Consider the following 25,604-nt stretch of genomic DNA (forward strand, 5'->3'; position numbering starts at 1 on the left):
TCCTGCTGATGGAGCAGTGACAAACTCCAAGGGTATCCTGACTCCAGCTGCTGTCACATTCAGGACATGACCTGGAAGAAGGAGAAAATTTACCCAGTCTTGGCTGCAGGACAAATGCAGATCAGCTCCAAAAGAGCAAAAGGGGCTGAAAAACCAGAGCATCATCACCCTCATCATTCCCTGTTCCCTGCCCTCCTCCATCACTGAGGAAATTTCTGAGGGCAGCAGAAAGAAAGAGGCAAATGAGAGGAAACAAGGGAAAAACTGGGTGGAAAAAGCAGCAGAGCTGAACATTTCTGCAAGGGGAAGGGGCTTCTCCAGCAGTGAGAAAACCTCTCAGAGATCCCACACAAAGGCTGGGCTCTGCTGCATGTGTCACAAAGAGCTGGCAGGGAAACGTTTTCAAAAGAGAATTTCATTTTACTCAAAGCCATAATGAAACCGGTTCTTTCCCAAGTGAGATCTGTGGTCAGTCTGTAAATTGAATTCTGTCACTGACCTGTAAGAGATACTTGGATCCACAAGAAGTTCAGTGCTTGACAAAGCCACAGCTCTGACGTTGGCAGCAGCACCTCCCCAGGATCTGGGCTCTTGGATGGACATTCAGATTAAAACCCTGGTTTATAGGCAGAGCTGCAGATGGATTTGGATTCCATCCCTCTTACTCATTTTGAAGCTTGGTTTAGTTTGAAGCACAGAAAAAAACCCAACTCAATTATAATTTCTAGCTGTCAGGAAGGAATTCTATCAGCTCCGACCTCCAGAAGGAAATCCACACTGTCTAGCAGTAATCAGTTCCATTTGTGACCCTCCCAACAAAACCCTTTTTGTCTGTGATTTGTATTCAGCTTCGGACACGCTGATTTCAGACCCTCTGTGGATTGTAATGTCTAAACAGCCTTTTTATTTTTAAATGCAACCAAGAAACTATTTGGCAGGGTCTGAATCTGAAGCAAATCTCCCAACTGCACTGGGGTCTGGGCTCACAGCAAGGCAGGACACGCACAGACAACTCTGTTTGTTCAGTTCAGCTAAGAATAGGACATTAGTAAGAAATATTTTAATCTAACAGGCATCATGTTTTGAAGGGAATTTTCAGCTTTTTTGGCCACTTTGAGTGGCATGTGATGATCTCATGGTGTGGCAGCTGGAGAACAAATGAAGCTGCAGCTCTGAGCACTGAGGATGGGCTGGGTGTGGGAACTCCCTCAGGTTTTGGGACGCAGAGGCAGCAATGTGGAAAGGACTGAGGCTGTCCCATGGCAGCCAGGCAGCTCCAGGATGGTGATTCAGGACACAGAACCTTCCCCTTGTGCACACCTGGGCCAGATTTCACCACCAGTGTGAGAAGGAATTTGCTGCACTTCAGTCCAATCCCCAAATTCCACACCAAAAAACAGCCCTCAATTATACAACTGGCACTAATTGGATCCTTTTTTGAGCTTTTCAGAAGAGAGGCCAAGGCTTGAGCAGCGTGGAAACAAAACTGCCCCATGAATTCCCCAGAAGAGCCCCATGGATGCAGGGCTGCCAGAGACTCGGGTGGCATCTCAAAAAACACAGATTTCACATTCTAAGGCTTCTGCAGTTTTCAACTTTCACCAACATTCAAATTCTCCTACATTAAAAGAAAATTAAATTGCCCTCTGCAACAAAGAGCAAACCACAACAAAGCAAACATCCTGCAGCAAACTATTCCCTTGAATCCATTAAAAATTGCCAAGTCAACGTTCCAGTGCCCGCTGCCCATCCCGGGCTGCCAACAGCACCAGTGGCACTCTGGGCTCCTGTCTGCCACCAGCCGTGGCAAGAACTGCATCCCAGGCCACAAATATTTCATATTCCAACCAGATTTCATATTCCACATGCCAACAATAAATCACATTCCTTCCCAGCTGGAGCTCTGTAAAGGGAAGGAAAAGCCCCCACTGCAAACACCTCCACAAACCAGAAATGTTGTAAGGTGGGGATGGTGGAACATTGGACACAGCCCTGGCAGAGAGGCAGAGCTGATGAACCCAGGGGTGCAGGAAGAATCAGGCAGGAATTTGTTTTAATAGATGAGCAGAGCAGAAGAAAAAGAGTTACTATTATGGCCCAGTGGGGAGGAAAACCTGGGACCAACAGCTTGGACTCTGCCTTTTTTATCACTAACAAAGACAAGTAAACTGAATATTATGTTTCTCCGTGTATTTTAGCAAAGTATTAACTAAATCAAAAGCATTAAATAATTCCCTTTAGGATTTATAACTGCTGGAAGTAGAAGAGCAGTCCTATAAAACAGCAATAGGATTTTAACATGTGCTATCAAACAGAATTAAACTGCAAATAAAAACCCTACTATGGGACACCTTTAGTGCAGAAATTTCATTATCTGTAAGCAACAAATAATAAAGGATCATAATGAAAAGAACACAGAACAAGGAGAACAAAGCTGATCCCCAGCCATGCATACAAAATGTGCCTGAGTGCTTCCTGGAAGCTCCAGCAAACCTCAAACTGTTTGATGTGCTCACATCTCTGGGAAACAAAAAATTCTTACCACCATAGAAATTCTACAGCAAACCAATTTTTAATTATACCTATCAAAATAATAATAAATTCCCAGCAGTTTCATTCAAGCTGTTTGAATCATGGAGACCACCTATGCAAATATCAACACAGCATTTGAATCTCCAGGTAACTACTGCCAATTATAAATGGGGACACTTTTAAAATTATATTACAAAGATAATTAATCATTTTCACACACAAAGGTAACAAGGTAACATTGTGCAGTGGTTTTTAAAGCCTCCTAGTTTCTGCATTTCTATTCTGGTTAGCTTGTGCCAGGATTAGAAAAGCAGATTTCCATTTTAAAAGAGGGAGAGAGGAAAGTGAAGAAGTTCCAGCCTTCCCTCTGGTCATTCCATGTGGGTGTTATGGGATTCAGACATTAACAAGGGAATATTCTGCTGTTAGAAACTGGCTACAACAACATGGACAAGGATGTTGCACAAACATTTTCATGACTGTCTCATCTACTCTGTCAAAGGTAAATTATTTGAAAAAAATCTGCAGAAGTTTTTAGAAATATAGAGTTCTACTGAGGGCCCAGTTAGCTTGACACAACAAAAAAGGCATTATTTCTATTTTTGCTGTCATAAAGTTACAGAGGGTTTGAATTCTGTAGTAATACACTGAAAGCTGTAATTACACAATTATTTTGTGGCACAAATGAACAGAGGAGAAGAGCAGGAACTTCTCCTCTCCTCCTCCTCCTCCTCCTGAGGACACTGTGACTGAGGATAACATCCAACTGGGAGGAGAAAAGGAGAATTTTTGTGCAAAAATTCCAACATTTCAGAATGAAATCTGCTGCTACAACATGGATTCTGCTGGTCTGCTTCTTATTCACCAGAAGCTGCAGCTGGCACAGGCTCTCCAGCTAGGGACAGGTTTATAACCAACTTACAAAGAGGAATTGCAGCCAGGAGCAGAGCAGCACTGAAGTTCTGCAGCAGAGCTGGACAGAGAGAGCCATGGGGAGGAAGGAGCCAGGGGTGCTCCTCATTGTTTCAGAAATAGTAAGCTGTGTGAGTAACCCAGTTGGAACACTCCTCCTTGGAACGTTTTGCTGAGCTGTGAGTTGTAAAAATAGATTTGTAAGCCTCAGACTTGTCCTCGCTGTCTGCAATGGATCTCTTGGTGCTGCTGGATGGAGCTTTATTGACTTTTCCTGGGACTGATGGGTTTCCATTCTCTGAGGGGAAAAAGGAACACAATGAAGCATGACAGCTTACAATGGACAAAGGTAGTTAAATCAAGATGAAAAACAGCGTTTGAAAATTTAAATATATGCATTTTTCAGCTCTCTCATAAATATCTCCCACAACTGGATGCAACAGCTTTTAGAATTCACACTCAAAATACATGTAGAAATCTTCAGAGGAATTCTGCAACTCTCTTGCACTGCAATTCAGAAATGACAACATTTATTCCTCCAAGTGAAAAATGCCTGATGAGCTCTGGTGTTTGGCAACAAGAAAGCCCCCAGCAGCCTGCAGTATTGTTTGGAAATCAGCTCCCAAATGCCAAAAACTGAACTTGTGCCACACCTTTCCCCAGGGAATCCCTCTGCTCCCTTCATTCTTTGCAAAGTTATGACCAACAACAATGCTCTGCATCATTTGATGTCTGCAGTGGGGAAATGCCCATCCTCTGTTCCTCAGACCATTTTCCTCAGTGTATTTTATCGTAAAAATACCTTTTTTTTTTTTACTATTTCATCTCCCAAGCTGCAGGATGGTGTTTGAAAAAGCCAAGTCTCTGCTGCAGAGAAACAAATGCAGAAATTCAACATCCTGAGCCAAACTCAGGCACAGGGGCTGCCAAGAATTGGGTGTGCAGCCCTAAATCCTCACAGAATTGGGTGTGCAACCCTAAATCATCACAGAATTGGATGTGCAACCCTAAATCCTCAGAGAATTGGCTGTGCAACCCTAAATCCTCACAGAATTGCATGTGCAACCCCAAAATCGTGTGTGCAATCCCAAATCCTCACAAAATTGTGTGTGAAACCCAAATTCTCACAGAATTGTGTATGCAGCCCAAATCCTCACAGACTTGAGTGTGCAACCTCAACAGAAACAGTTTCAAAAAGCATTTTTTTTTTTACATCCTCAGAAAATAAAAAATTCTTTAATATTAATAGCATTACGAGGTTGCTCAACATCCAGGAGCAATTCTCTTCATCTGGGATGAAATATTTTTAGAAATCTCTCCTGTATAAAAGCAGACAGTAGAGGGCAGGTCAGGCATTGCTGATGGAATTTCAGCTTCTCCCAGTTTATCTACAGATCATCATTCTCAGATTCTTCCAATTATTCTTATTTTTTAATGTACAGTGTTTAATTCTTCCCACAGAAACCTCAGACTGACCTTAAAGATGTACCCATTCTGCTTGAAAATATCAGTCTGGGGACATTAAATAGCAGAATAAATAAATAATTAAATAAAGAGGAGGCACCACTCTTTGGATTTAAGGCTGCTGTAGGTTCATCAGTTCATCCTAAAGCTCTATTCCAGTATTCCCAAGGTCTCACAGCAAATTATCAGGTAAAACAGAGGATTCAAAGTTAAATATTCAGGGGTTTTTAACAAAAGTCATCCAAATAAAATGCCATAACATAGTTTTTGATCAACTGTGCATCAGGAAACTGTAAATTCTCCTCCACTACATCACAGCCAGGAAAACAGACACAGCAAACCCATCAGTGTGTAAATAAGAATCTCTAATCTCATGAAGTCAAGTTCCCAACTTAAAGCAATATCAGAATGACACAAACAAGCAAATCTGGTCCCATTTTCACATCAGGATTAACCACTAACCTGAACTTTTGGTGAAGATTATCTGCCTGTTTTCCCCAGAGCTGGAATTGACACAATCCTTTCCACTCTTAGCTTTCGAAGGACCTGGAGAATCTAAAAAAATAAATAAATTTCAAAAAACAGAAAAATGAAATCCTGACAGCTTCAGGACTCAGAAGGTGACACAGAATTTGGAGAATATTACCTGCAGAGGGCTCTTGCTGAGCAGCTGCTGCTGCTGTCTTGCCTTTCTTTGATTTCTGAAACAACACAAGCAGAAATCTGTAACAGACTGAAAGGAGATAAAACTCCCAACTTGTATTTGATAGACACACAACTGAATTCAGAACATTTTTATTTCTTACCCAGTAGAACTCTTACTTCCACATTTTTGGTATTATTCTACATGGAAAAAATAATAATCTTGAGAACCCTGCATTAAAGAAAACTATGCAGGACAAAATTGGATTTGTCTGGATTTAATATTTTGGGTTGCATACTTTGAAAGGGGGGTGTGTTATTCTCATTAACTGATCATCTGAACCCACCCAGCAGCACAATAAATTGCACAACATTAATAAGACACAATTAATTGAAATAAATAAAGATGTTTTTCAATAAAAATGTCAGAAGAATCTGGAATCTTGTATCCACTCCATTTTGTTTAGTCCATAAAAAAATCCCCCCTGGGTACCTGCCAATAACTGAACCCTCTGCTGCAGGATTGCTTGGGAAGAAAAGATGCAAATAGTTAATCTAACTTGTTGAAAAGCATCTGTGCAGCAGATTTTCCAAATTAATTTATGTTTGTACAGATTAAGAAACAGAAAAAACAAGAAGAATCCCATTACTGGCTTTGATTACATAAAAAGAAAGATGCACTGTAACAGTCATTAGCATTATTCTGAATTGTGAACATGTTGTAAGGCAGCTGCACAGACTCAAGGAAAATAAATACATTTAATTCTGTTCTAAAGCTCAGGAGAACCCCTGCTGTGAAGCAGAGGAGAAAATGCCCCAGCAAATGTCGCTGCAAAGCTGACCCAGGAGGGGGTGGCAGAGGATCAGCTGGAGGCAGCTCCATGGAATGCTCTGGGTGGCAAGGACCCTAAAGCTCATCCCATCCAACCTTCCACACACCAGCTCCTGTCCATTCTGCCCTTCAGGCACCTGGAAAACCCCAGTGCAGGGGATTCCCATCTTTTCTAGGGGTGGATTCACAAAGCAAAGTCATTTCCCAGCTGTTTGTAACTCTGGATGCAGAATATAGATTGGAGAGATTTCAGTATGGGCACAGTGACAGCTGAGCTTCAATCATTTTGTATCCTGGTCCCAGCTGCATCTTCCTGAGGTTTTGTCTCATGGGCATAAAGAAAAGGGGTTTGTGCCTCCTGCCCCAAACACAGCAGGTCCACTGAGCCTGAAGGGAGGAAAGGAGGAAAGAAGGGAGCAGGAAATCTGGGTAACAGCGCCAGGACAGTGGGAATTGTGCTGCCACTGGCACTGGGGCTCCCAGGTCTCAGAAGTGCAGGGACAGCAGAGGTGGTTCCAGCTGCAGGGAGCAGCTGGGGCACCAAGGTCACCACCTGAGGCTGAGATTTGCAAATCCTATCCTGTAATTCTCCACTACCCAAACAAATGCCATTTGCATCTTCCCCCAGGGCACAGAGCCCCAGGAGCAGGGCACTGTGTCCTTTTGTGCTGTCACCCTAAAGCCACAACTGCCCTGCACACTCAGGCACTTAGCTGGGCAGAAATTGTGGGCAGCATCACCCTCCAGATTATTCAAAATTACTTGCTCCAAAGCTACAGGTGCTTTGTTAGGGCCCTGTTTCTAAAGCAAACCAAGTGCAACCAACCACTCACTCATCTGCTGAGGTCTGCAACAGTCTAGCAACAAATTATAAATGTATTTTTTACCCCAAACTTTTAACTACCGAGTACTGAGGGGAAAAAAAAGAGAAAACCCTCTGAACAGACACCATGAGATTATCACTCTTATGCCAGAAGTCATCAGACATGAGATGCAGAGACTATGAACAACAGGAAGCAGACCAGCAGGATTTTTATGGAAAAGCATCCTTTTGATGTATTGCCCAGGCCCAGTGATGCTGCACTGGCACAGATGAATAAAGCCCCTGTGATGAGAAGGAATCATATGCTCCCCAGCAAGTAAACAAGCATTTGTTTGAAAACAAACCAGGGAAATATTTGCATGGCAAAATCAAGGGATGAAACCTCCATCTCAAGTCTCAGAGGCTGAAAGCATCAGATTTATGATTTATGATTTATGATTTATGATTTATGTTCCTGAGATCCAGCTAAGTCTGAGCACCCTGAACTGAGTCAGCACTAAAGGTTTGCTTGCTCTGGCATCCTCCAGGGAGTTCAGGGGAAAACAGCAGTGCTGACAAAATCCCCAAATGCAGAAGTGCCATTTGACAGCTCAGCAGCACAGAACAGCTCCCAGCTCCCAGGGCAGAGCTGCAAGGATTTCATTTCCACTGCATTTTACCTGGGCAGACATCAAAATGCAAAGGCCTCAGCAGCACGGTGGGAATTAGGGGAGCAGTGATTGCTGAGGACTGGGAGAAGCACAAAACATCATCAACTTCCACACCCTTACAGCACCAGCCCAGGAATGCACAGACCCCAGCATCTTGGTTCTGACAGAGGCCAATAAAAAACATCTTATTTTATAAGATCAAAAAACTGATGCTGTCATCAGGAACTGCCACAAGAAATACAGGGATGATGTAGCTCATTACTAGAATGAATTCATTTCAAGAAAACCACAAAATATTGTTCCATTTTACCCATTTTGAGTGCACAAGGCACTTCCTGCTGGTCAGGAGAAAGTTTAGGATGTACAACTTCAAGATGTTATTGGCCAAATACACACAAAAAAACCCCCCACTGCTTTCCAAAGTAGTGTTTAAATACAGCACAGCTCATGGAGTAAATTCCTCCATCTTTATAAAGATCAGCAAATCTAAGAGCAGATTCATTGCAGACAAGAACTCTTCCAACTTTATAATAAATAATGTATAGAAATCTCACCTTTTCCAATTTACTTTTAAGTCTTCTTTCCTCCATCCTTTTCTTCAGAATTTCCACATCCTCTTTATTACCATTAAGAACAATCACATCTTCCTCTTGAAAGGGAACACCACACTTCATGAAAGAAAAGAAAGGACAAAATTGCATATTTCTTTTTCTGTCTCCTATAAACAACGCTCCGAACTAATTCTTTTATTTGTGTATTTTCTTTTCATGGGTTCCTTGTTTTACTGGCACAAATGTACTTAAAGTATTCCTAATTAGCATCTACTCAATTTACTGAACCCCACAGCTAAACCCAAAAGTACTTTCTGATTTTTAGTTATGAGTTCATCTGATTAAGACCTGGATGCCATTCTGCTCTTGAATTTGTCTTTCACCTTAGTGAGATAAGAAAAAACAACTGATGGGAGCAAACATGTTATTCCTCTACATGTGGAACAGACAGCAAATTTTTCTCTTCAACTGGTAGACAGGAAAACGTGAAGGGGTTTTTTGTTTGGGTTTTTTGTTTGTTTGTTTATTTTTATTTTACTGTGGGAATAAAAAGGAGTCATAAAAGCAGAATAATTCATTACCCTTGCCTTGCTGCCTCACTGGATTGTATCACAGAGACCATACCCTTATCTGATTTATCAAACACTCCCAAGTTTCCAACTACTTTCATAAATTAATCTGGATAATGGCTGTAATGTGCTCTGTGTACCTCCACATGTTTCATGGTTGAAGGCACAAATGTTTTCCTGTGCACATTTGCAATAATTTGATGTACCAGCCCATTGACCATGATGTTTTCTTGTCTAAGATCTCAATTTGCTTTTTTTTTTGGGTTTCTTTGGGGAGGGGTTGTTCGTTTGTTTTGGGTTTTTGGTTTTTTGTTTGGTTGGTTGGTTGGTTTGGGTTTGGTTTCTTTTTGTTGTTATCTTGTTAAATGCAGAAGCTTTCTATTAATCTGCAAGATTAATTTATAATCCTGCCTCTGCCATTACTCTTCTTTTCCTAAATGAAGGTTTAGAAAGGTTACTCCTGTATTTGCAGTAGGAATTAAACAAATGAAAGGACATATGGGCAGGACTTTGCTCAAGTGCTGAGCACAGCTTCAAAAATGAACCTGAGACTGAGAGGAGACACGGGGCTTAGAGAGAGGCACAGCAGGCAGGAAGAGGATCAGTCACACCCAAGAAATGGGGGAGTAGCCCATATTTCTCCATTTCTACTCATGGAGAAATCCCAACCTGGTGTGATCTCACACTTGGGAGTGAGAAGAAAAAAATCAAGAAATTGACTGTCAAAACTGAAAGTCAAATCAAGAATTTCAGTCTCCATTCTGAGGCAGGAGCTGGCAGCTGACTTGGTTCTAAAGAAGACCCGCAAATTCCTTTATAGAAGCCCCACAATTTCTTTTCTAGGGTGGTTTCCTAACACATCATTTTTCAAACATATTTTGTCAGCAGACTAATTTCATTAAATGTTGCATTTCTAAAAGAGTAAGCAAATTCAGGTTCCCAGAAAACACAGGCAGAATTGTTCAAAACTGAAAAGTATTTACAAGAAACAAGGAAATGAGGACAGCGTTCTTTCCATTCCCTGAAAAAAAATTTTTTGCCATGACAACATTGGATTATGTCAGAGACCATACTCTTCCAAACATCTTAATGAGATAAAAAGCAGAAAGAAGTTTCAGTTCTGCAAATCCAGATGTTTCTTCCTTCTGATTAATTAAGGTCTTGGGGCAGATGTTTCTTTTATGATATCACAGGGTCTCCTCTGCTGTGCCTTGTTTATCTTGGGCCTTTAAATATAGATGAAGGTACTTGCTGAGTTCTTAGCACCTTGAATAGAGCACATTCCTAAATTACATAGTTTTTATCTTTCTTAAATTATAAAATACAGGATTTTTAAAGTAGTAATGAACTCTTAATTTGACTTCCTGAATTCTAGAGTTTACAGTTTCAGCTAAGACAAGAGTTGTACATTATTTCTTGCTGTAAACTACATGGACACATTTATTTTTTTTATGGCATCTAAAATGTAGTTCTGTGCATGACTACTCCAGTCTTAACATAATACAAATAAACAACAGGCAGATATGTTTTCATATCTAAATATTCACACCAGTGTTACAGTCTGGTGTCTTCAGAGAAACCTAAAGGCTCTTTCCCACATTTTAACAGTGAATTCCTGCAGTTCTCCTGAACGTGACTATTACCAGGAAATGCACAATTCCCACCAGGATATGGGACATGGATGGCCACAACCTGAGTGTCCCTCTTCAAACAGGGACATTTAGGAAGATCATTATCATTTCACTGTTCATCTCCCAGCCACACACAAGCTCGTGTATTAAAGATTATTCTTGTTTGCCACATTTAACTAAAACTTGTTTTAAGAGAGAGAATTTTCCAGAGGTTTAGCCATTGAAAGTTCAGGAGTGTGAGATTTGCTGAACATGTTTTTCTTACACTGTCACCCAACCCAGCCATGCAATGGGTCAGGGAGCAAAGGACAACTTGGGAGCAGTGGAAATTTCCCACCTAGTGATTCACAGAATGTGAACTTCCACTCAGGAGCTGCAGCATTTGCTTCAAAACCAGTTCAAGAAAAAGCCTCAATTTACAGAGTTTCTCCTAAAATCAGTGATAATTTTGTACCTGTCATACCTGCAGCTGCGCCTTAACTTACTTTGAGGTTTTCTCTGTTTATTTCTGACCAACATGCTATTTTTATCACAATGTTTCCTCCCAATCCCAACACATTTAAGTTCAACTTTCCACTTATTAAAGAACGTTTAAAAGGCTGTAGCAGCAAACAGTGTGTGTGTGAAGGATGGTTCAAAGCAATCTGCTCCACAGCAGGTACTGCAAAGCACAGCACACCTTTCTGACACCAGAGAACACACAGGGTTAACACCTCCTGGTGCATTTCTGCCTGGGGTTCATTTCACACAGACTTTTATACTTTTACAATTCTGGCGTCTGTTTGTTTGCTTATCTAAAAATTAGAGTTTGAAGGGCTGGGGTCTTACAGAACTTGTCATTTCTTTATCTCAGGGTTCCAAACATGGCACACGGTTCCACCACACACATTTATCACACACACCTCACTTTACTGCTACAAGACTTACATTCTGTTTATAGCTGTGATTTATAATTATTATGTCCTTCTGTTTCCTATTCATCACCTATCTGTTTTTCTAGCATTTTCTATCAGCTCTTCTTATTTTCCTGGCCCAGCAGGGCTGGTCCTTTGCTCACAGAAGCATTCAGACACAGCAGTCACACCTAAACCTCCTCCTTTTCTCCTTCCCCACCAGGGCCAGACCCTGTTCTGCAGAAGTGCCAGCAGTTCCATTCAAACCCTTTTTTTCTTATCCCCTCGGCCCACTCAGGGCTTGATCCCCGTTTTGCAGAGGTTGTTCCATTTATAAGAGGCACTCACACTGAATTCTTTCACTAACTTACACTTTAATTCTTTCTAACTTCCGCTAAGCTGCTTCTCCCAAGAGAGGTCTGTGCTTCCGGGAGATCTTTCTCTTTTCAAGAGAGATCCCTTTCAAGGAGATTTATTCTCTTTTCAGCTGCCAGCCACTGGGAATGCCCGGCAGCAGCAATTCCCTGCTGGAACAGGAAAGTTTCGGCAGGCGAACAGTTAAGGGCAGGGGGAGGAGGAGGAGGAGGAGGAGGAGGGGGAAGAGGAGGAGGCAGCTCCCAGTGCTGCGGCCGCGGCTCGTGGGGCTCAGGTGGGATTAGGGGGCGCACACAGCGTTGTTCCTGCTCCTGGGTGATATTCCCAGCCCTAGGTAATATTCCCAGCCCCGGGTGATATTCCTAGCCCCGTTCCGGCTGTTTTGCCGGGAAGGCAGCAGCGTTCCCGGACAGCCCTGCGGGATGGAGCGCTCCGTTAATGGTTAACGGCACCGCCGGCCCTGCTGAAGGACAATGAGCCCCAAAATCATCTTTAGTATTATTTTTATTATTATGCTGCCGTCTCCTGGACCAGGTAAGGCTGCATCACTTGCTTCTTGGTTTTTTTTCCTTATGTAAAGTGGTCATTTTACTGAGAAAACACTGCACTAAGCTTTACATTTCCTTTCCTTCTTTACGAAGGATGGAGGTCATTAATACTAATTGTATTATAAAAATCACACTATTTATGCAAGTTATTTTTTTTACAGCTCTAGAACTTAAGGGTTTAAGTAGCTTTCATTGTTTTTTATTTTAAATTACTGTGAGGTCAAATGCACAAGGGGAAAAAACAACAAGAAAAGAGGGAAAATAGCAAAGACGAACACTAAAACTTCATAAATTTGCTGTATATGCAAATTACGCAGTGTTTTTAAATAATGACTTAAATAAGCGGGTTTGATGGAGAAATGTTTTTACTCAATGCATCTCAAAGTCCAGAAGCAGACTCCATATTCTGACCCCTTTTTAAACAAAAAACCAAAGCAATGGAAAAAGCATTTAAAAGAACTGATTTTAACATTTTTTAAAGGATTGAATTAGTTTTCTCTTGTTTATAAAATGTCTACATTAATGCCTGCATAAATACCTTTCAAACAAACAAAAATTAGCTATAAAAAAGTTGAAATAAGTATTTAATACTATTCCAGCATTTTATTAGAAGATGAAACATTCCCAAGTCATTTGTCTCACTAAAATTACAAGGTCATACGAAGCAAACTTGATCTAAACTTTAATATTAGGTAAAAGCAAAGAGCACAGAGAAACCAGAAGGTTTCGAGGTGCAGTGATGCAGTCCTAAATGCAATGGCAGGAGAAACAGCAAAAAGCAAAAGGAGTTGTTACCACAAGAAGCACAGTCTGTGCTAATGGGGTCTCCATGAACTGAGCTGACATCTCACAGCCTTTTTCCAGGCATCATCATAATTCCCCTTTCCTCTGGAGTTTACTTTGTTAATTGAGATGGAGTATCTTAGGCTTACAACAATTTTCTGTTCAGCAATGCCCTTAAAAGCATCCACAAAGGTGCTTGAAAATCTCTGCTTTTTTTTTTTTCTTTTATTCCAAGAATGTCACACTCTACTCACAGGAGTTTTAAAAATTCATACAACTTCATCCTCCAGATTTAGAAAACCTGTGCACAAGGTAAGAAATGCTGGGTTTCAGAGACATTCTGCTAACAGAAAATACTTGTCATGGCTCTCTTGCATAATAAGACTCAAGGGCAAGACAGTCCCAGCAGGGTCATTATGGACAGTGGACATTCCCAGTGGGATCTCTTGCTCCTCAAGGGCAGCAGGAAATTTGGGATAAAAATCCTTCCAGCAGACAGGGCTGAGAGAATCCTGCTATACAACAAATTTCATATCCAGTGGCACTGACAGCTGCAATTCCAGCTCTAAGTCTGGTACCAAAAAGCTTTCATTCCATAATATCCTCCTAAGGCTGAAAGATGTCAAATTCTGTTCTTGCAGTTCCCCATAAACATGTTAACACTGGAGAGGGATTGCTGCCTCTTACCTGATTATGGGCTGTTTGTGTACTTTTATGCTGCCATAAAAATACAATTTCTAGATGTCACACAGTCCAGTAGGAAAAAATCCATGGCAAGCACTTAACAGCCCGAAACAGCCCCAGAAGCTATTACTTGCAGGGTAATAAAAATTCAGGGGTATGAAACAAGCAGCTTACAGCTTGACTCCCTGGAATTACATTTTGCAACCTGTCCAAAATATATTTAAGGAAAAAAACCTGCCAAGCACCCTCATTCTGGACAGGTTCAGAGAATATTCCAAGTTGGAAGGGACCCACAAGGATCACTGAGTTCAACCCCCAAGTAAATGATGTGTACAGTGATGAACCCACAATCTTGGTGTTCAGATGTTTTATATTTAATCAGGTATAAAATCCCAAATATTTTTACAGCTGCCTGCTGTTTTTAGTGTAATTCTTACATTCAGAATGAACCTTCCCTGTGACACCCCAGAGATCTCATGACATTCACTAATTCAGAGGAATCTCAATGTTCCTCCTGTGAGTTATTCCCCCAGAATAAAGTCTGTCCAAGTCCAGCTCTGTTAGAACCCTGGCTGCTAAGAATTTTAAACTTTCTGTACTACCAGACACTAACCCCCAAGAGAACACTACATTTAACTTGAAGCCATAAAGCAAGCTTCCAAAATTAAATAATAGAACTGAGATTCTATGTGTGTAGTTTGAATAGAAGTGTGTAATGTCACATAGAAAACTTCAAATTTCAAGTTTTAGAATATAGTAATGTATATAAAGCAAAACAGCAGTTTTAGAGCAGAAGGTAGTCCTTCTTTTTTACCTCCTTCTTCACCTTCTTCTTCGTAAGTTTAAGTAGTATTGTGTAATGAGGGTAATTAGGGCTCCACAGAAATCAGTGTTTCCCCAAATCCAGCCCCTGGGTATGTACATCATGGTCCTCACAGAAACCCCTCTGGGCTCTGGCACAGAGGGGATTCTGTGAAAATGAAATTAATGGATTTAATGCCACTTTTAATGCAGAAATCCTGCTTTTCCCCTTGCAGTGGCATCCCTGCTCTCCTGCTTTCTGCACAGCATCCAGAGGTTGCCACGGACTTGATTTGCTGCAGCTTTTTGCTCGGATGGATGGAAGGCTCCCATCAAGGTTGTTTACCCAGTAAATGGATCCCTGAGGAGCTCCAAGGCAAAAATCTTCTCCTGGGAGCTGACTGCCTCCTGTTTTCCTTTGAGCTGCCTAAAGAACATCCCAGGAAAATGGAGGAGCCCTGCACCTAACAGCCAGCTCTGCTTTCTGGAATGCTCAGTGGGAAGGAGGCACCATTCCAGCATGAAATCCAGTGCATACCAGTAAGGAGCAAAAGATAAATACATTCTTTCCCAACAGCCTAATAAGATCTTAAAAATGTGAGAATATGGAGGATGCCTTCCCTCGTTTCAATTTGTTTTCTTGATGCTTTTTGAATTTTATGTCTCGTTGCTGCTTTAACTACAATGGCCTCTTTATTTTCAAGCTTTTAAGGGAGATACTGATTTTTTTATTTAAAAAAAGTATTTTCCACTTCTTTCTAATGAAAATCTCAAGCCTTCTAACCACAGCAGCATTCTTCTAATGAAACTATCCTTACAAAAATCTATTTTTCTCTGTTCTTGTGTAAAGCCAAATACTTCATGATTTTGACAGCTGCAAAATGTAAAATATTTCAATGCAAATTTTGTTTCAAAAAGTCACTGAATGAAAGAAGAGAAAATTAATTACCTTTAAAATAAATTTAAAATCTTTTAAAAAAATAACTATTGAGCTCAATGGGAGTTGATGCACCTTCTCCTTGGTATTCTTCTCTAGAATTTTGTGCTTCAAGGATAAAGACTTCATGTAATTGCTGTGGGATTCAGGGCTGCTGCACTCTCATTCTTCTGACTGTTCAACAAGGCAAAGGTAAGGAAAAATCCACAATGGAAAAACTCCTGTGCTAATACTGCTGCAAATTGGTTATCTCAGAATGCCAGTACTGGCATTGTGTCCTTATCTCAGGGTATGCACAAATACCAAAAATAAGAAATGAGTGTTGTCCCCTTGTTCAGTTTTCCAAAGCTCAAATACGAAGATGTCAGAGGAAAAAAAATAAAAATCTCCAAGTCAGAAACATTAGCTGACTTTATAAGGATAAAACCCAGTGTATTTCGTGGATTACGTTTTAGCCTCTTCCTTCTGTTTATTTAATAAAATTTCTGTTGATTTAATTTACTGAATTCTGATCCTCTGGCAGAACTTCAAGTTTCCCAGGCCTTGAGGAAATCTCAGCAGCAGCTGCTCCTGAGCACTCCGAGCTCACTTCTGAGCACAGGAATCTCCCACCTGAGGGGCTGAGACCCCTTGGTCAAGCAGTGAAGAATTCAAAGCCATTTTGGGTCCTTTTGTATCATTTTCAGATCATTTTGTCCTGGAAAGACAAAATTCCTGCCTCGTGGCTCTGCATTCCCAGGGCTGAGTGCACTCAGTGTGGGCACACACAGCTCCTCCTGGTAGTAATCCCAACATTTATAAATGCAGCACTAACGTGGCATCTATTAAAAAAATTAACAGGTTCTTTCCCTCGATCTCACTTTTCCTTTCAGATGATCTGAATGTTTAATTGGACTATGATAAGAAGACAGGAGCTGGAAGTGAAAGATGAACCCACTTCATGCAAAGAAATCAAGATTTTTAGTGTGTGTTGCTGTCTGTATGTTCATCTACACCTTCATTTACCTAACGGTTCCACTTTATGACGAGTCAGATGACCAAAAATTCCAGGTCAAAAGAGCAGAGTGTGGTTTTTACCCCGATGAACTTTGCTCGGCTCTTTTTGTGGGGAAACCTGCAGCCTCTAAAATTGGAAACTTTTGTCAGAAGTCCTACCAGCCCAAAGCCCTCAGCTGCATTCAGACTTCCTGCAGCTGCTCCACAGTTCTGAAGACTCTGCATTTTATCACCAAACCACTGTCAGAGGAAGAAGGAAATTTCTCCTTGGCATACATTATTACAATTCACAAGGAGCTGGAAATGTTTGTGAGGCTGCTAAGAGCTATTTATATGCCTCAGAATATTTACTGCATCCACATTGATGAAAAGTCACCCAGAGGTTATAAAACTGCTGTACAGAACATCGTTAACTGCTTTGAAAATATTTTTATTTCCTCCAAAAGAGAACACGTTGTTTATGCAGGGTTTTCAAGATTACAAGCTGACATTAATTGCATGAGAGACCTCGTTAAATCCAAAGTTCAGTGGAATTATGTTATTAATCTGTGTGGGCAAGATTACCCCCTGAAAACAAATAAAGAAATCATACAATATATAAAAACTAAGTGGAATGGTAAAAACATCACTCCTGGGATAGTGCAGCCCCTGCATGTGAAGCACAGGACCGAGGTCAGCTACAGGGAGTTTGTGCACTCTGGAGTGCCCTACGTGTACCCAGCAAAGGTCAGGAAAGCTCAGCCCCCATATAACCTGACCATCTACTTTGGCAGTGCCTATTACATCCTCAGCAAGGCCTTTGTGGAGTTCACACTGAGTGATGCCCGGGCTAAAGCTCTGCTGGAGTGGTCCAGGGACACCTACAGCCCTGATGAGCACTACTGGGTCACCCTCAATCGTTTACCTGGTAAGACTTGGGCATCTCTGCCACAAATAAGCCCAGCAGGGCAGGGAGAGGCTGTGAGCTCGGAGCTGAACAGCTCTGAAATGCAGAAATAAAGTCATTTCTTCAGCTTTGCTGCTGCCCTTTTGAAAAGTCCTATCTGGTGGCTGAGAAACAAAGCTTGATTGCAGGAAATGGTTAGTTCAGTGCAGACCAGGAGTTGGAAAAATTCTGGTTAAATAGTTTTTTGCTTCATGAAAGCTTTTGCTCTAAAGAAATTTTAAAAAGTAATAATACTGAGAATGATACCTGTTCTTATGACATAAATATCAGCAAATAAATACTTAATGTGACTGCAGTTAAGAAGTGTCCAGCAGTGAAAATTTGCCCTGTAATAAGTAGAAAAGAATCTTATCAGAGCCTTTTGTTTTGAAAGATGCTCCAGGGGCTACACCCAATGCAGGTTGGCAAGGAGACCTAAGAGCCATTAAATGGAAAGATCAAGAAGGGCTCTCACACAAAGGCTGCAAAGGTAACGTGAATTTTGATCATGAACTTAAATTTCATTCACTGGTGAGCATTAATTGATTACATATTACTTAAGGCCCCTATTAAATGTGCCTCAGTGGTCATATATAATTTATTTTGGAAGTGTTAAATAAAACAAGGCACCCTATAAATTACTGCACTATATAAAATTAAAGAGATTTTGATATATATGTTATATTAATAGATTAGTTACATATTTTATATATTTTGATAAGAGTACAGTATCTATACACTGACAATCCTTCTTTCAGCCCCTAATTACCAATGCACTACTTTGTCTGTTCACTTCTCAGTGGAGGGGCTTTACTTGACAAGGATGTTTGTCAGGAACTTTCATCAACATTGGTTTAAATCCCTTCAATTTGAACAACAATAAGACAGAATAGTGCTGACCACACGGAAAGCATGCAGAAATAATTAAAATCCCCAAGTGTGCAAGCTGAGCCCGGGTGTGATTGAGCAGGGAATCCCAGTAGGAGCTCAGAACATCTGATGCTCACCTACAAGATTTTATTAAGCAGAGCAACATGGCAGGGAAACAGCAGGAGGTAATAATCATCTATTTATGCAAAACATAAACATTATAAATATCTTTGTGATATTGTGGCATTATCCTCCAGCTCCATTTCTATGCAGAAATCCCAAGGTGAAAAACTCTTTTTAAAAAACGCTTCCGCTCATCTTGCCGCTGCTGCCACACCTCTCCAATTTATCTCTGCAGGTCATTACGTCAGAGACATCTGCATTTATGGCCTGGGGGATCTGCAGTGGATTATTGAGTCCCCTCATCTGTTTGCCAACAAGTTTGAGGCTGGCAGGAACCCCCTGGCCCTGGAGTGCCTGGAGCTGCTGCTGCGGCTCAAGGTGCTGCGCCAGGCTCAGGTGCCCATCGAGCAGCACTGGCGCTTGCAGGAGCACAGCCCCTTCAACATGCAGCTGGATGTGTGAGCCCAGCCCCTCCCCAGCAGATCCTGGGCAGGAAACAGCAGAAAATGTGGATATTTACAGCCACAGCTGCACTGTGCATCGAGGGTAAAGCACAATCCTGCACATAAACGGGGTTTATTTATTCTGGTAGCAATGGGTTCATTCCCAAAGAATGCCTGAAATCAAGGGGGGAAGTTCATCATCCATTAAGAGACTTATGTAGCTGGAACATCAATATTCCTCATGCCAAAGCATGAAAATAATAAAATGGAAGCAGTGACTGAACAAAGATAAAATACGGAGAAATAACAAATTAAAGCCATGGCCACTGAATGTCTCGTGAAATGTTCTGCTAAAATTTCAAAGCTTGTACATGAGTGAAAACCAGCTTGTGACACAGCCCGTGCCACTGGGGGGTGAGGGGTTGTTTTTGTTTCCCATGGCCAGCCACATCCCTAATTTCATTTTGTAGCATGGCAACATCACTGCTGCCCTTCCCAGGCTTTGCTCCTAATAACAGAAGGATCCTGCAGCACATGTTTATCTCCAAGTCTGTTCTGAGTCTCTGCAGGAGTTTAGGGCAAGGAGACAGGGAAGATTTGAGGCCAGGGATTACAGGAAAACTGAGCAAAAAGCCATTTTGCAAACATTTTTCCATCCCTGACTGAGAGAAGCAAAGAGCCTGCAGCAAGTGCAGTAACACCTGGACAACTCACTTGATTAAAAACTGCAAATAATTAATAAAAATTAAATAAATAAAAAACATTTTAAAAGGAGCAATTTCAATGCAATCTTCAATATGCACCCAAAACACCCCTGAGTTTTTAGAAGAAAACTGGCTACAGATTGAGCCTCTTCCCCAAAAAATCAAACGACCCAACAACAGGACATGAAAGTTCCTTGTTCCAAACTTATTCCCAGGTTGCTGGAACTTTACTCCTCATTTTCCCACACAAGTTTATTGGAAACATCATTTCTTGCAAATGAACTTTAACCTAAAGAAGGCCATCTGGTCCCTATTTATTTACAAATTCAACCCAAAGGCCTGTGCTCGGTTTCATGGATAATCCACGACTTATCCTGTGGCTAAATATTGCTGGAGATAGTTTTTTTTTTTTATGGAGGGAAATAAAGCTAAAAAAGAAAAGGAAAATAAAAGCCAGGCACATGTTCACGCTGAGCTTGTTGAGAGTCTCTCTCCAAACCATTACTGAAGCTAATGGGTGTCTGGCATGTACTAATCACAGCAATATTCATAATTAATTTCTCTCCAGTCCACTGTAGGGCACTGCCAGCATTTATCCACTCCGTGATGTCTTTTAAAATGAGAATGGCAGGTTCCTTGTTGCCATCAGTGCAGCAAATCCAGTCTCCAGCTTTCACCCCTGGCACCACCACAAAGAACAATTGTTGTGCATCGCTTCCAAATTGAATTAAAATGAAAAGTTCAATAGCCAGGCACTGTATATCATGGGCTCCTTTTGCAAAAACTGAACCAGGCAAAAAACCTGCACAAAAAGGCCTCTGAAAATACAATTTTGGTATGACTTGGAATATCTTTGCAGCATGACCTTCTTTGCTTAAAGGATTTTGGATTTGAAACAAAATTTTAGGAAAATCATCAATAAACCATTCCCAAGTAATAAGAAATCGTATTCAGCTCATTATTGTGATTGCCATGACCACATCACCTTGAAACACGCATGAAAAGCTTTCATGAATTCTGTGTTATTACGTTAAGAGTTGCTCAATCAGACCTCAGCAAATATTTGTTAATTTGGTGCCCTAGGAGCCGAAGTTCCAAAGTCACCCTGGAACCACTGCTGCACACCCAGCTCTGGATCTGACAGCCCTGGGCATAAATTCAGAAAAGCTTCATATCTAAATTTCAGAAAGCTTCATATCTAACTTAAACCTGGGGTTAAGTGTTTGCTATGGCACAGAGCTGAATAGTTAAGGCACTAGTTCAAGTCTGTGTTTACTTGACTCTGAAAACAAGTCCAAAATAAACTCTGGAGTGATCCAAGAAAGTACATTTAAAATGTAATCTTTGATTACATTTTTGAAAGTTAAATGTAACTTTCAAAGTGACCCCCAGCAGGACTTCCAGCACCAATCCCAGAACCTCATTCCTGTCCCCACACCACTTCTAGCATATTTTACATCCATAGGAGCTTCTTAGAGAGTCAGCTTCCAAATTAAAGCATAATTTCTAATGCTGCTAATTAGTCTAGTGCTTTGGACATAAACAAACTGTGAGATACCACAAAGCACAGCAACCTGGTCAGAAGATTCTATTCCCCTTCTTGATTGTGAAGGAGAACAGCATCAGAATACACCCAAAAATCTGCCAAATCTCTCTTACTCAGTGTGTTCTCTGAGCTGGTTACCATTGTCTTTGTGCATCAAAACCCAGCCATGAGAGGATGAGAGATTAAATATTATATCAATTATTTCTAGAAGAATCTTTCTGAATATTATGAAGAATTTCCAGCTGCATGCCAAATACTCATTACTAAAAAAAAAGCCAGGGGAAAAATATGTGAGATTCATTTGGTTTTTATAAAATTATCAGACTGGCCAAACCATGGACAAAACATCTCATTCCTGCATTTTGTGCTCTGGTTACACTTATCCATCAACAAAAATTTAGATGCAAACAAAAAAACCTTGTTAAAAATAAATGATTATCTGCCAAGAGGAAACAAAGCCATTAGGACAGAACAAAATGAGCACTGAAAGCAGCAAAAGGAGATTAAACCTTACAGTATTCAACAATTTACCAAGACAAAAGTGTTTCCTTCCCAGGTCTTGTTTAATATAAATATACTCCATATTTTATCCAATATCAGGGTGTTCACAGAAATTAAATAACTGCCCAAGTGGGGCAACTCTCACCACAAATCTTGCTGATAATGAAAGCAGTGATAGGAAAAAAGGGTATTTGCTATTTTATCATTGTCCTTAGCTACAAAAAAAAACTGTACAATGAGATCAGCTATGTGAAATTAGGTCAGTATTTTCTACAATAATTTACAGAACTGCTGAGAATTCTACAAAGTTGGCTCAACCCAGAAATAAAAAAAAAACCAATGCCCAATGTCCTTCAAAAATACAAAACATAACGTGAACATACAACCAGTTTAACCATAGAACAGGTACTGAGAAAACACAAGCCATGTGCATTCAGGAAGAAAAAATTACCCATCAAACAAAACTCCCAGAACCAAACCAATAACCCTTTAAAAAACTGAAATTAGTACCAAATATTGGGAAAAAAAGTAGTTACTGCACAATATAACTCTGAGAACAAAAATACTCACTTTTATAATTATTTAGAATATTTTTTTAATTAAAAAGGCCATGAAGAAATACTTGAGGCCATCATGGAACAGAACTTCCACAAGTTCCATTTCAATTTGCATACTGAGATTAAAAACTCCCTTTTTAGAGCAGCAAATGCTATTGTATAAAAACACAGATGGCCCAACTGCTTCCACAGCTGCAAAAACTCACCTTGTGACAAACTTCTGCTTTAATTTCCTTGAGAGCACGCTCAGAGAACACACAGCCACAGTTTCTCAGGAAGCAAAACCTTCCAAGAAAAGACAACACACAATAATTTTTGGGGAACTAGGAGAGATCTGTGCAGTGCTGGCAGGTCACAGCCCACCTTCTTCACAAGTTCTTGCTCCTAATCAAACCATCAGCATAGTTAAGTGGATAATTAATTTATTATTAATTTGCACAATATAAAAAATGAATGAAAAATATTGGCTACGTTAAATCACAATAGGCATTTTGGTTTTTTATCTTGAGTATCTCCTGGCTAATTCCTCTGTGCAGGAAGAAATTCTGTGCAACCATTAAGCTGTGAACTCCTCATCCCTCAGGTGACAAAGAGGTTGCTGCTCTGCCCAAACCAGGCTGTGAGGAAATTCCCTGCCCCAGAGCAGTAAAATACAGATTTACTGCAGGGTTGGGACAGAGAATCCATCTCCAGTCTGATCCTAGCACAGGGAGAGAGAGAATGTGAGGAAAGGCTGGCAGAGCTGGCATTGTTCACATGGAGAAGCTTTGGGGTGAGCTCAGTGTGGCCTTGCAGGGCCTGGAGGAGCCCCAGGAAGGATGGAGAGAGAGTTTGGACCAGGAATGGAGGGACAGGACACAGGGAATGGCTTCACACTGCCAGAGGGCAGGATGATGGGATTTTGGGCAGGAATATTCTTGCCCAGAGCAGCTGTGGCTGTCCCTGGACCCCTGGCAGTGCCCAAGGCCAGGCTGGATGGGGCTTGGAGCCCCCTGGGACAGTGGGAGGTGTCCTTGCCCATGGCAGGGGTGGCACTGGAGTGTGGAAACCCAGGGCACCGGAGCTTTAAGGTCCCTCCCAACCCAAATCAATCCATGATTCCAACTGCTTGATGTGACTCCAAGGGAGGTCACATCCCATCTCCTGTGCTTCACCCCCCAAACAACCTTTAGGCACTTTTTCTCTGCCAACACTGCCCTTTCTCCTTCATTACACATCTCAATTTATTCAGGAAAAGGTGAACTTTCATCTTTCCTCTTAAATGTACCATGAAAGGACACCCAGAAGCCTCTTGAACTCTGAAAGTTCAAGCTTGAAAGCTGACAGCCAGGCAGATATTCTCCCCCAGCCCTGGGTTAGCTCCTGATTTCCATTTCCCAGGCAGTTCCCCTGCTCTGTGTGCAGTTTGCAGAGCCCTGACCTGTGCCTGCCGTTCATCTCCAGCCCCACCACGGGGCAGATGAAGCGTGCAGCCTGCAGGTCATCGTACTTGTCCCCCTTGATGCTCTCCTTGTCCCCACACCAGGCTGGGTTATCCACCAGCTGCAGCTCCGTCACGTTCTGCAAAGGAAAAACACAAACCTGCATCAGGAGCAGGGAGGTCACTGCTCAGGGCACAGCTCCAGTGCTGGGCCCAGTTCTGGGTCCCCAGTTCAGGAAGGACATGGAGGGGCTGGAGAGGGGCGGGGAACACAAACCCTGAGAGGAGCCCCTGAGGGAGCTGGGGGTGCTCAGCCTGGAGAAAAGGAGACTCAGGGCTGCCCTCATCACTCTGCACAGCTCCTGAAAGGTGCCTGTGCTCAGCTGGGGCTGGGCTCTTTCTGCAGGAACTGGCAGAACCAGAGCACACAGCCTCGAGCTGCACCAAGGGAAATACAGGGTGGATATCAGGAAAAGTTTTTTCCCAGAAAGGTGATAAAGTTCTGGAACGTTCTGCCCAGAGAGGTGGTGGAGTCACCATCCCTGATGTGTTTGAACAGCCTGGATGTGGCACTGAGTGCCAGGGTCTGCCTGAGGTGCTGGGGCTGGGCTGGACACGATGATCTGGAAAGTCTCTTCCAACCTGGTCATTCTGGGAATTCTGTGAGACCTTCAGCTTTTTTCCCCGTGATTTTTGAGCCATGATAACAATCCCTAACATTTCTGCCACGGTGTTTTGTTGTCTGAACACTTTAATCTATAGTTACAGCATGACTCAGGAATTTACCATTTTGTTTTAATTCTCACATGAAACACAAGCTGGGTTACCTTAATGCTCTTGATATGGGATGCAGATTCCATGGGGGTTTTATCAGGGGATTTGTCCAACAAATATTCAATGATGGCATCTTTGTTGTACAGCCTGTAACAGAAAAATCCCAGTGGTTATATTGGGTGGCCATGTTGTTTTGTACTTATCATTTTATATTTATAACTTTAATTGATTTTATATTTTTATATATAATTAATTCTAATACATTAATATGATGTTATAATACAATATACTATATAATTAATATTTTATATAATACATTAGATTGGATTTTAATATATTTCAATTAATTTTATATTATTTAATTTTGGATCTAGAATTTGATATTTAAGTTCAATTATGAATCAATTAAATTAAATTACTAATAAATTAAATTAAATTATCGATTATATATTTATATAACTATTTTAATATACTAATACATTATAATACATAATACAATTAATATTTAATATACAAAATTAATTTTTACGTTAATATATTTTAATTAATATTTATAATTTATAATATTTAATTTTGGATGTATAATTTTATATGTATAATTTCAATTTATTTCATATTTTTATACTGAATTAATTTAACACATCTTAATTAATTACATATTATTTAATTTTGTATTTAGAATTTATATTTATAATTTTAATTGATCTTATGTAAAGTTAATTTAATATATTTTAGTTAATTTTACAATATTTAATATTGTATTTAGAATTTATAATTTTTTATTTTAACTCCTGAGGAGTCCACGGCAGCATTCCCACCTGCCCAGCTCACAGGCCACGATGGGCCGACGCAGCTTCTCCTGGCTCAGGGCACAGTAAAACCACCTGGCCACCAACTCAGCAACTTTGTCAACCTGGAGGGAAAAAAAACCTCATTAGTTAAAAAATCTGTACATTATTTAAGCATAAAATCAGCTCATACTTGAAGCATTCATCAAACCCCCAGCTTTCTTACCAAACCTGCTTTGTGCACTCCGAGTTAATTCATAAAATAACTTCAGCCAAAGATTTTGGTAAAATTCCTGATCAGTTCTCCAGCACCTCCCTGGGCAGTTCCAT

General features: G+C 40.9%; 2 protein-coding genes across 2 annotated transcripts in view; one reads left to right on the forward strand and one right to left on the reverse strand.

Annotated features, from left to right (window-relative positions):
* Positions 1-2,287: 2,287 nt before the first annotated feature.
* Positions 2,288-25,604, reverse strand: part of RTF2 (replication termination factor 2) — a 24,462-nt gene continuing 1,145 nt past the window's right edge. The window contains exons 2-9 of the mRNA XM_005423674.1: positions 25,305-25,399; positions 24,540-24,633; positions 23,713-23,852; positions 22,499-22,577; positions 8,410-8,523; positions 5,555-5,609; positions 5,371-5,463; positions 2,288-3,742 (exon numbers count right to left, since the gene is read on the reverse strand). Coding sequence (XP_005423731.1) covers positions 3,558-3,742; positions 5,371-5,463; positions 5,555-5,609; positions 8,410-8,523; positions 22,499-22,577; positions 23,713-23,852; positions 24,540-24,633; positions 25,305-25,399 — 855 coding nt within the window. The 3' untranslated portion in view covers positions 2,288-3,557. The remainder of the gene's footprint in view (positions 3,743-5,370; positions 5,464-5,554; positions 5,610-8,409; positions 8,524-22,498; positions 22,578-23,712; positions 23,853-24,539; positions 24,634-25,304; positions 25,400-25,604) is intronic.
* On the forward strand, positions 12,189-19,315 carry LOC102036034 (beta-1,3-galactosyl-O-glycosyl-glycoprotein beta-1,6-N-acetylglucosaminyltransferase 7). Its single transcript, XM_005423631.2, has 6 exons — positions 12,189-12,408; positions 14,927-15,230; positions 15,727-15,819; positions 16,500-17,530; positions 17,943-18,038; positions 18,777-19,315. Exons 4-6 carry the CDS (start codon positions 16,555-16,557, stop codon positions 19,001-19,003), a joined length of 1,299 nt encoding a protein of 432 aa, XP_005423688.1. The 5' UTR covers positions 12,189-12,408; positions 14,927-15,230; positions 15,727-15,819; positions 16,500-16,554; the 3' UTR covers positions 19,004-19,315.

The sequence above is a fragment of the Geospiza fortis genome, unplaced genomic scaffold (assembly GCF_000277835.1).
Source record: "Geospiza fortis unplaced genomic scaffold, GeoFor_1.0 scaffold361, whole genome shotgun sequence".
NCBI classification, from domain to species: Eukaryota; Metazoa; Chordata; class Aves; order Passeriformes; family Thraupidae; genus Geospiza; species Geospiza fortis.

Bases quoted from the DNA above. Each gene is read 5' to 3' on its own strand.
- LOC102036034 (XM_005423631.2), top strand. From the start codon at position 16,555: ATGAACCCACTTCATGCAAAGAAATCAAGATTTTTAGTGTGTGTTGCT. The intron at 17,531-17,942 runs GTAAGACTTGGG...TTGTTTTGAAAG, and splicing joins CACCCTCAATCGTTTACCTG to ATGCTCCAGGGGCTACACCC. The intron at 18,039-18,776 runs GTAACGTGAATT...TTATCTCTGCAG, and splicing joins CTCACACAAAGGCTGCAAAG to GTCATTACGTCAGAGACATC.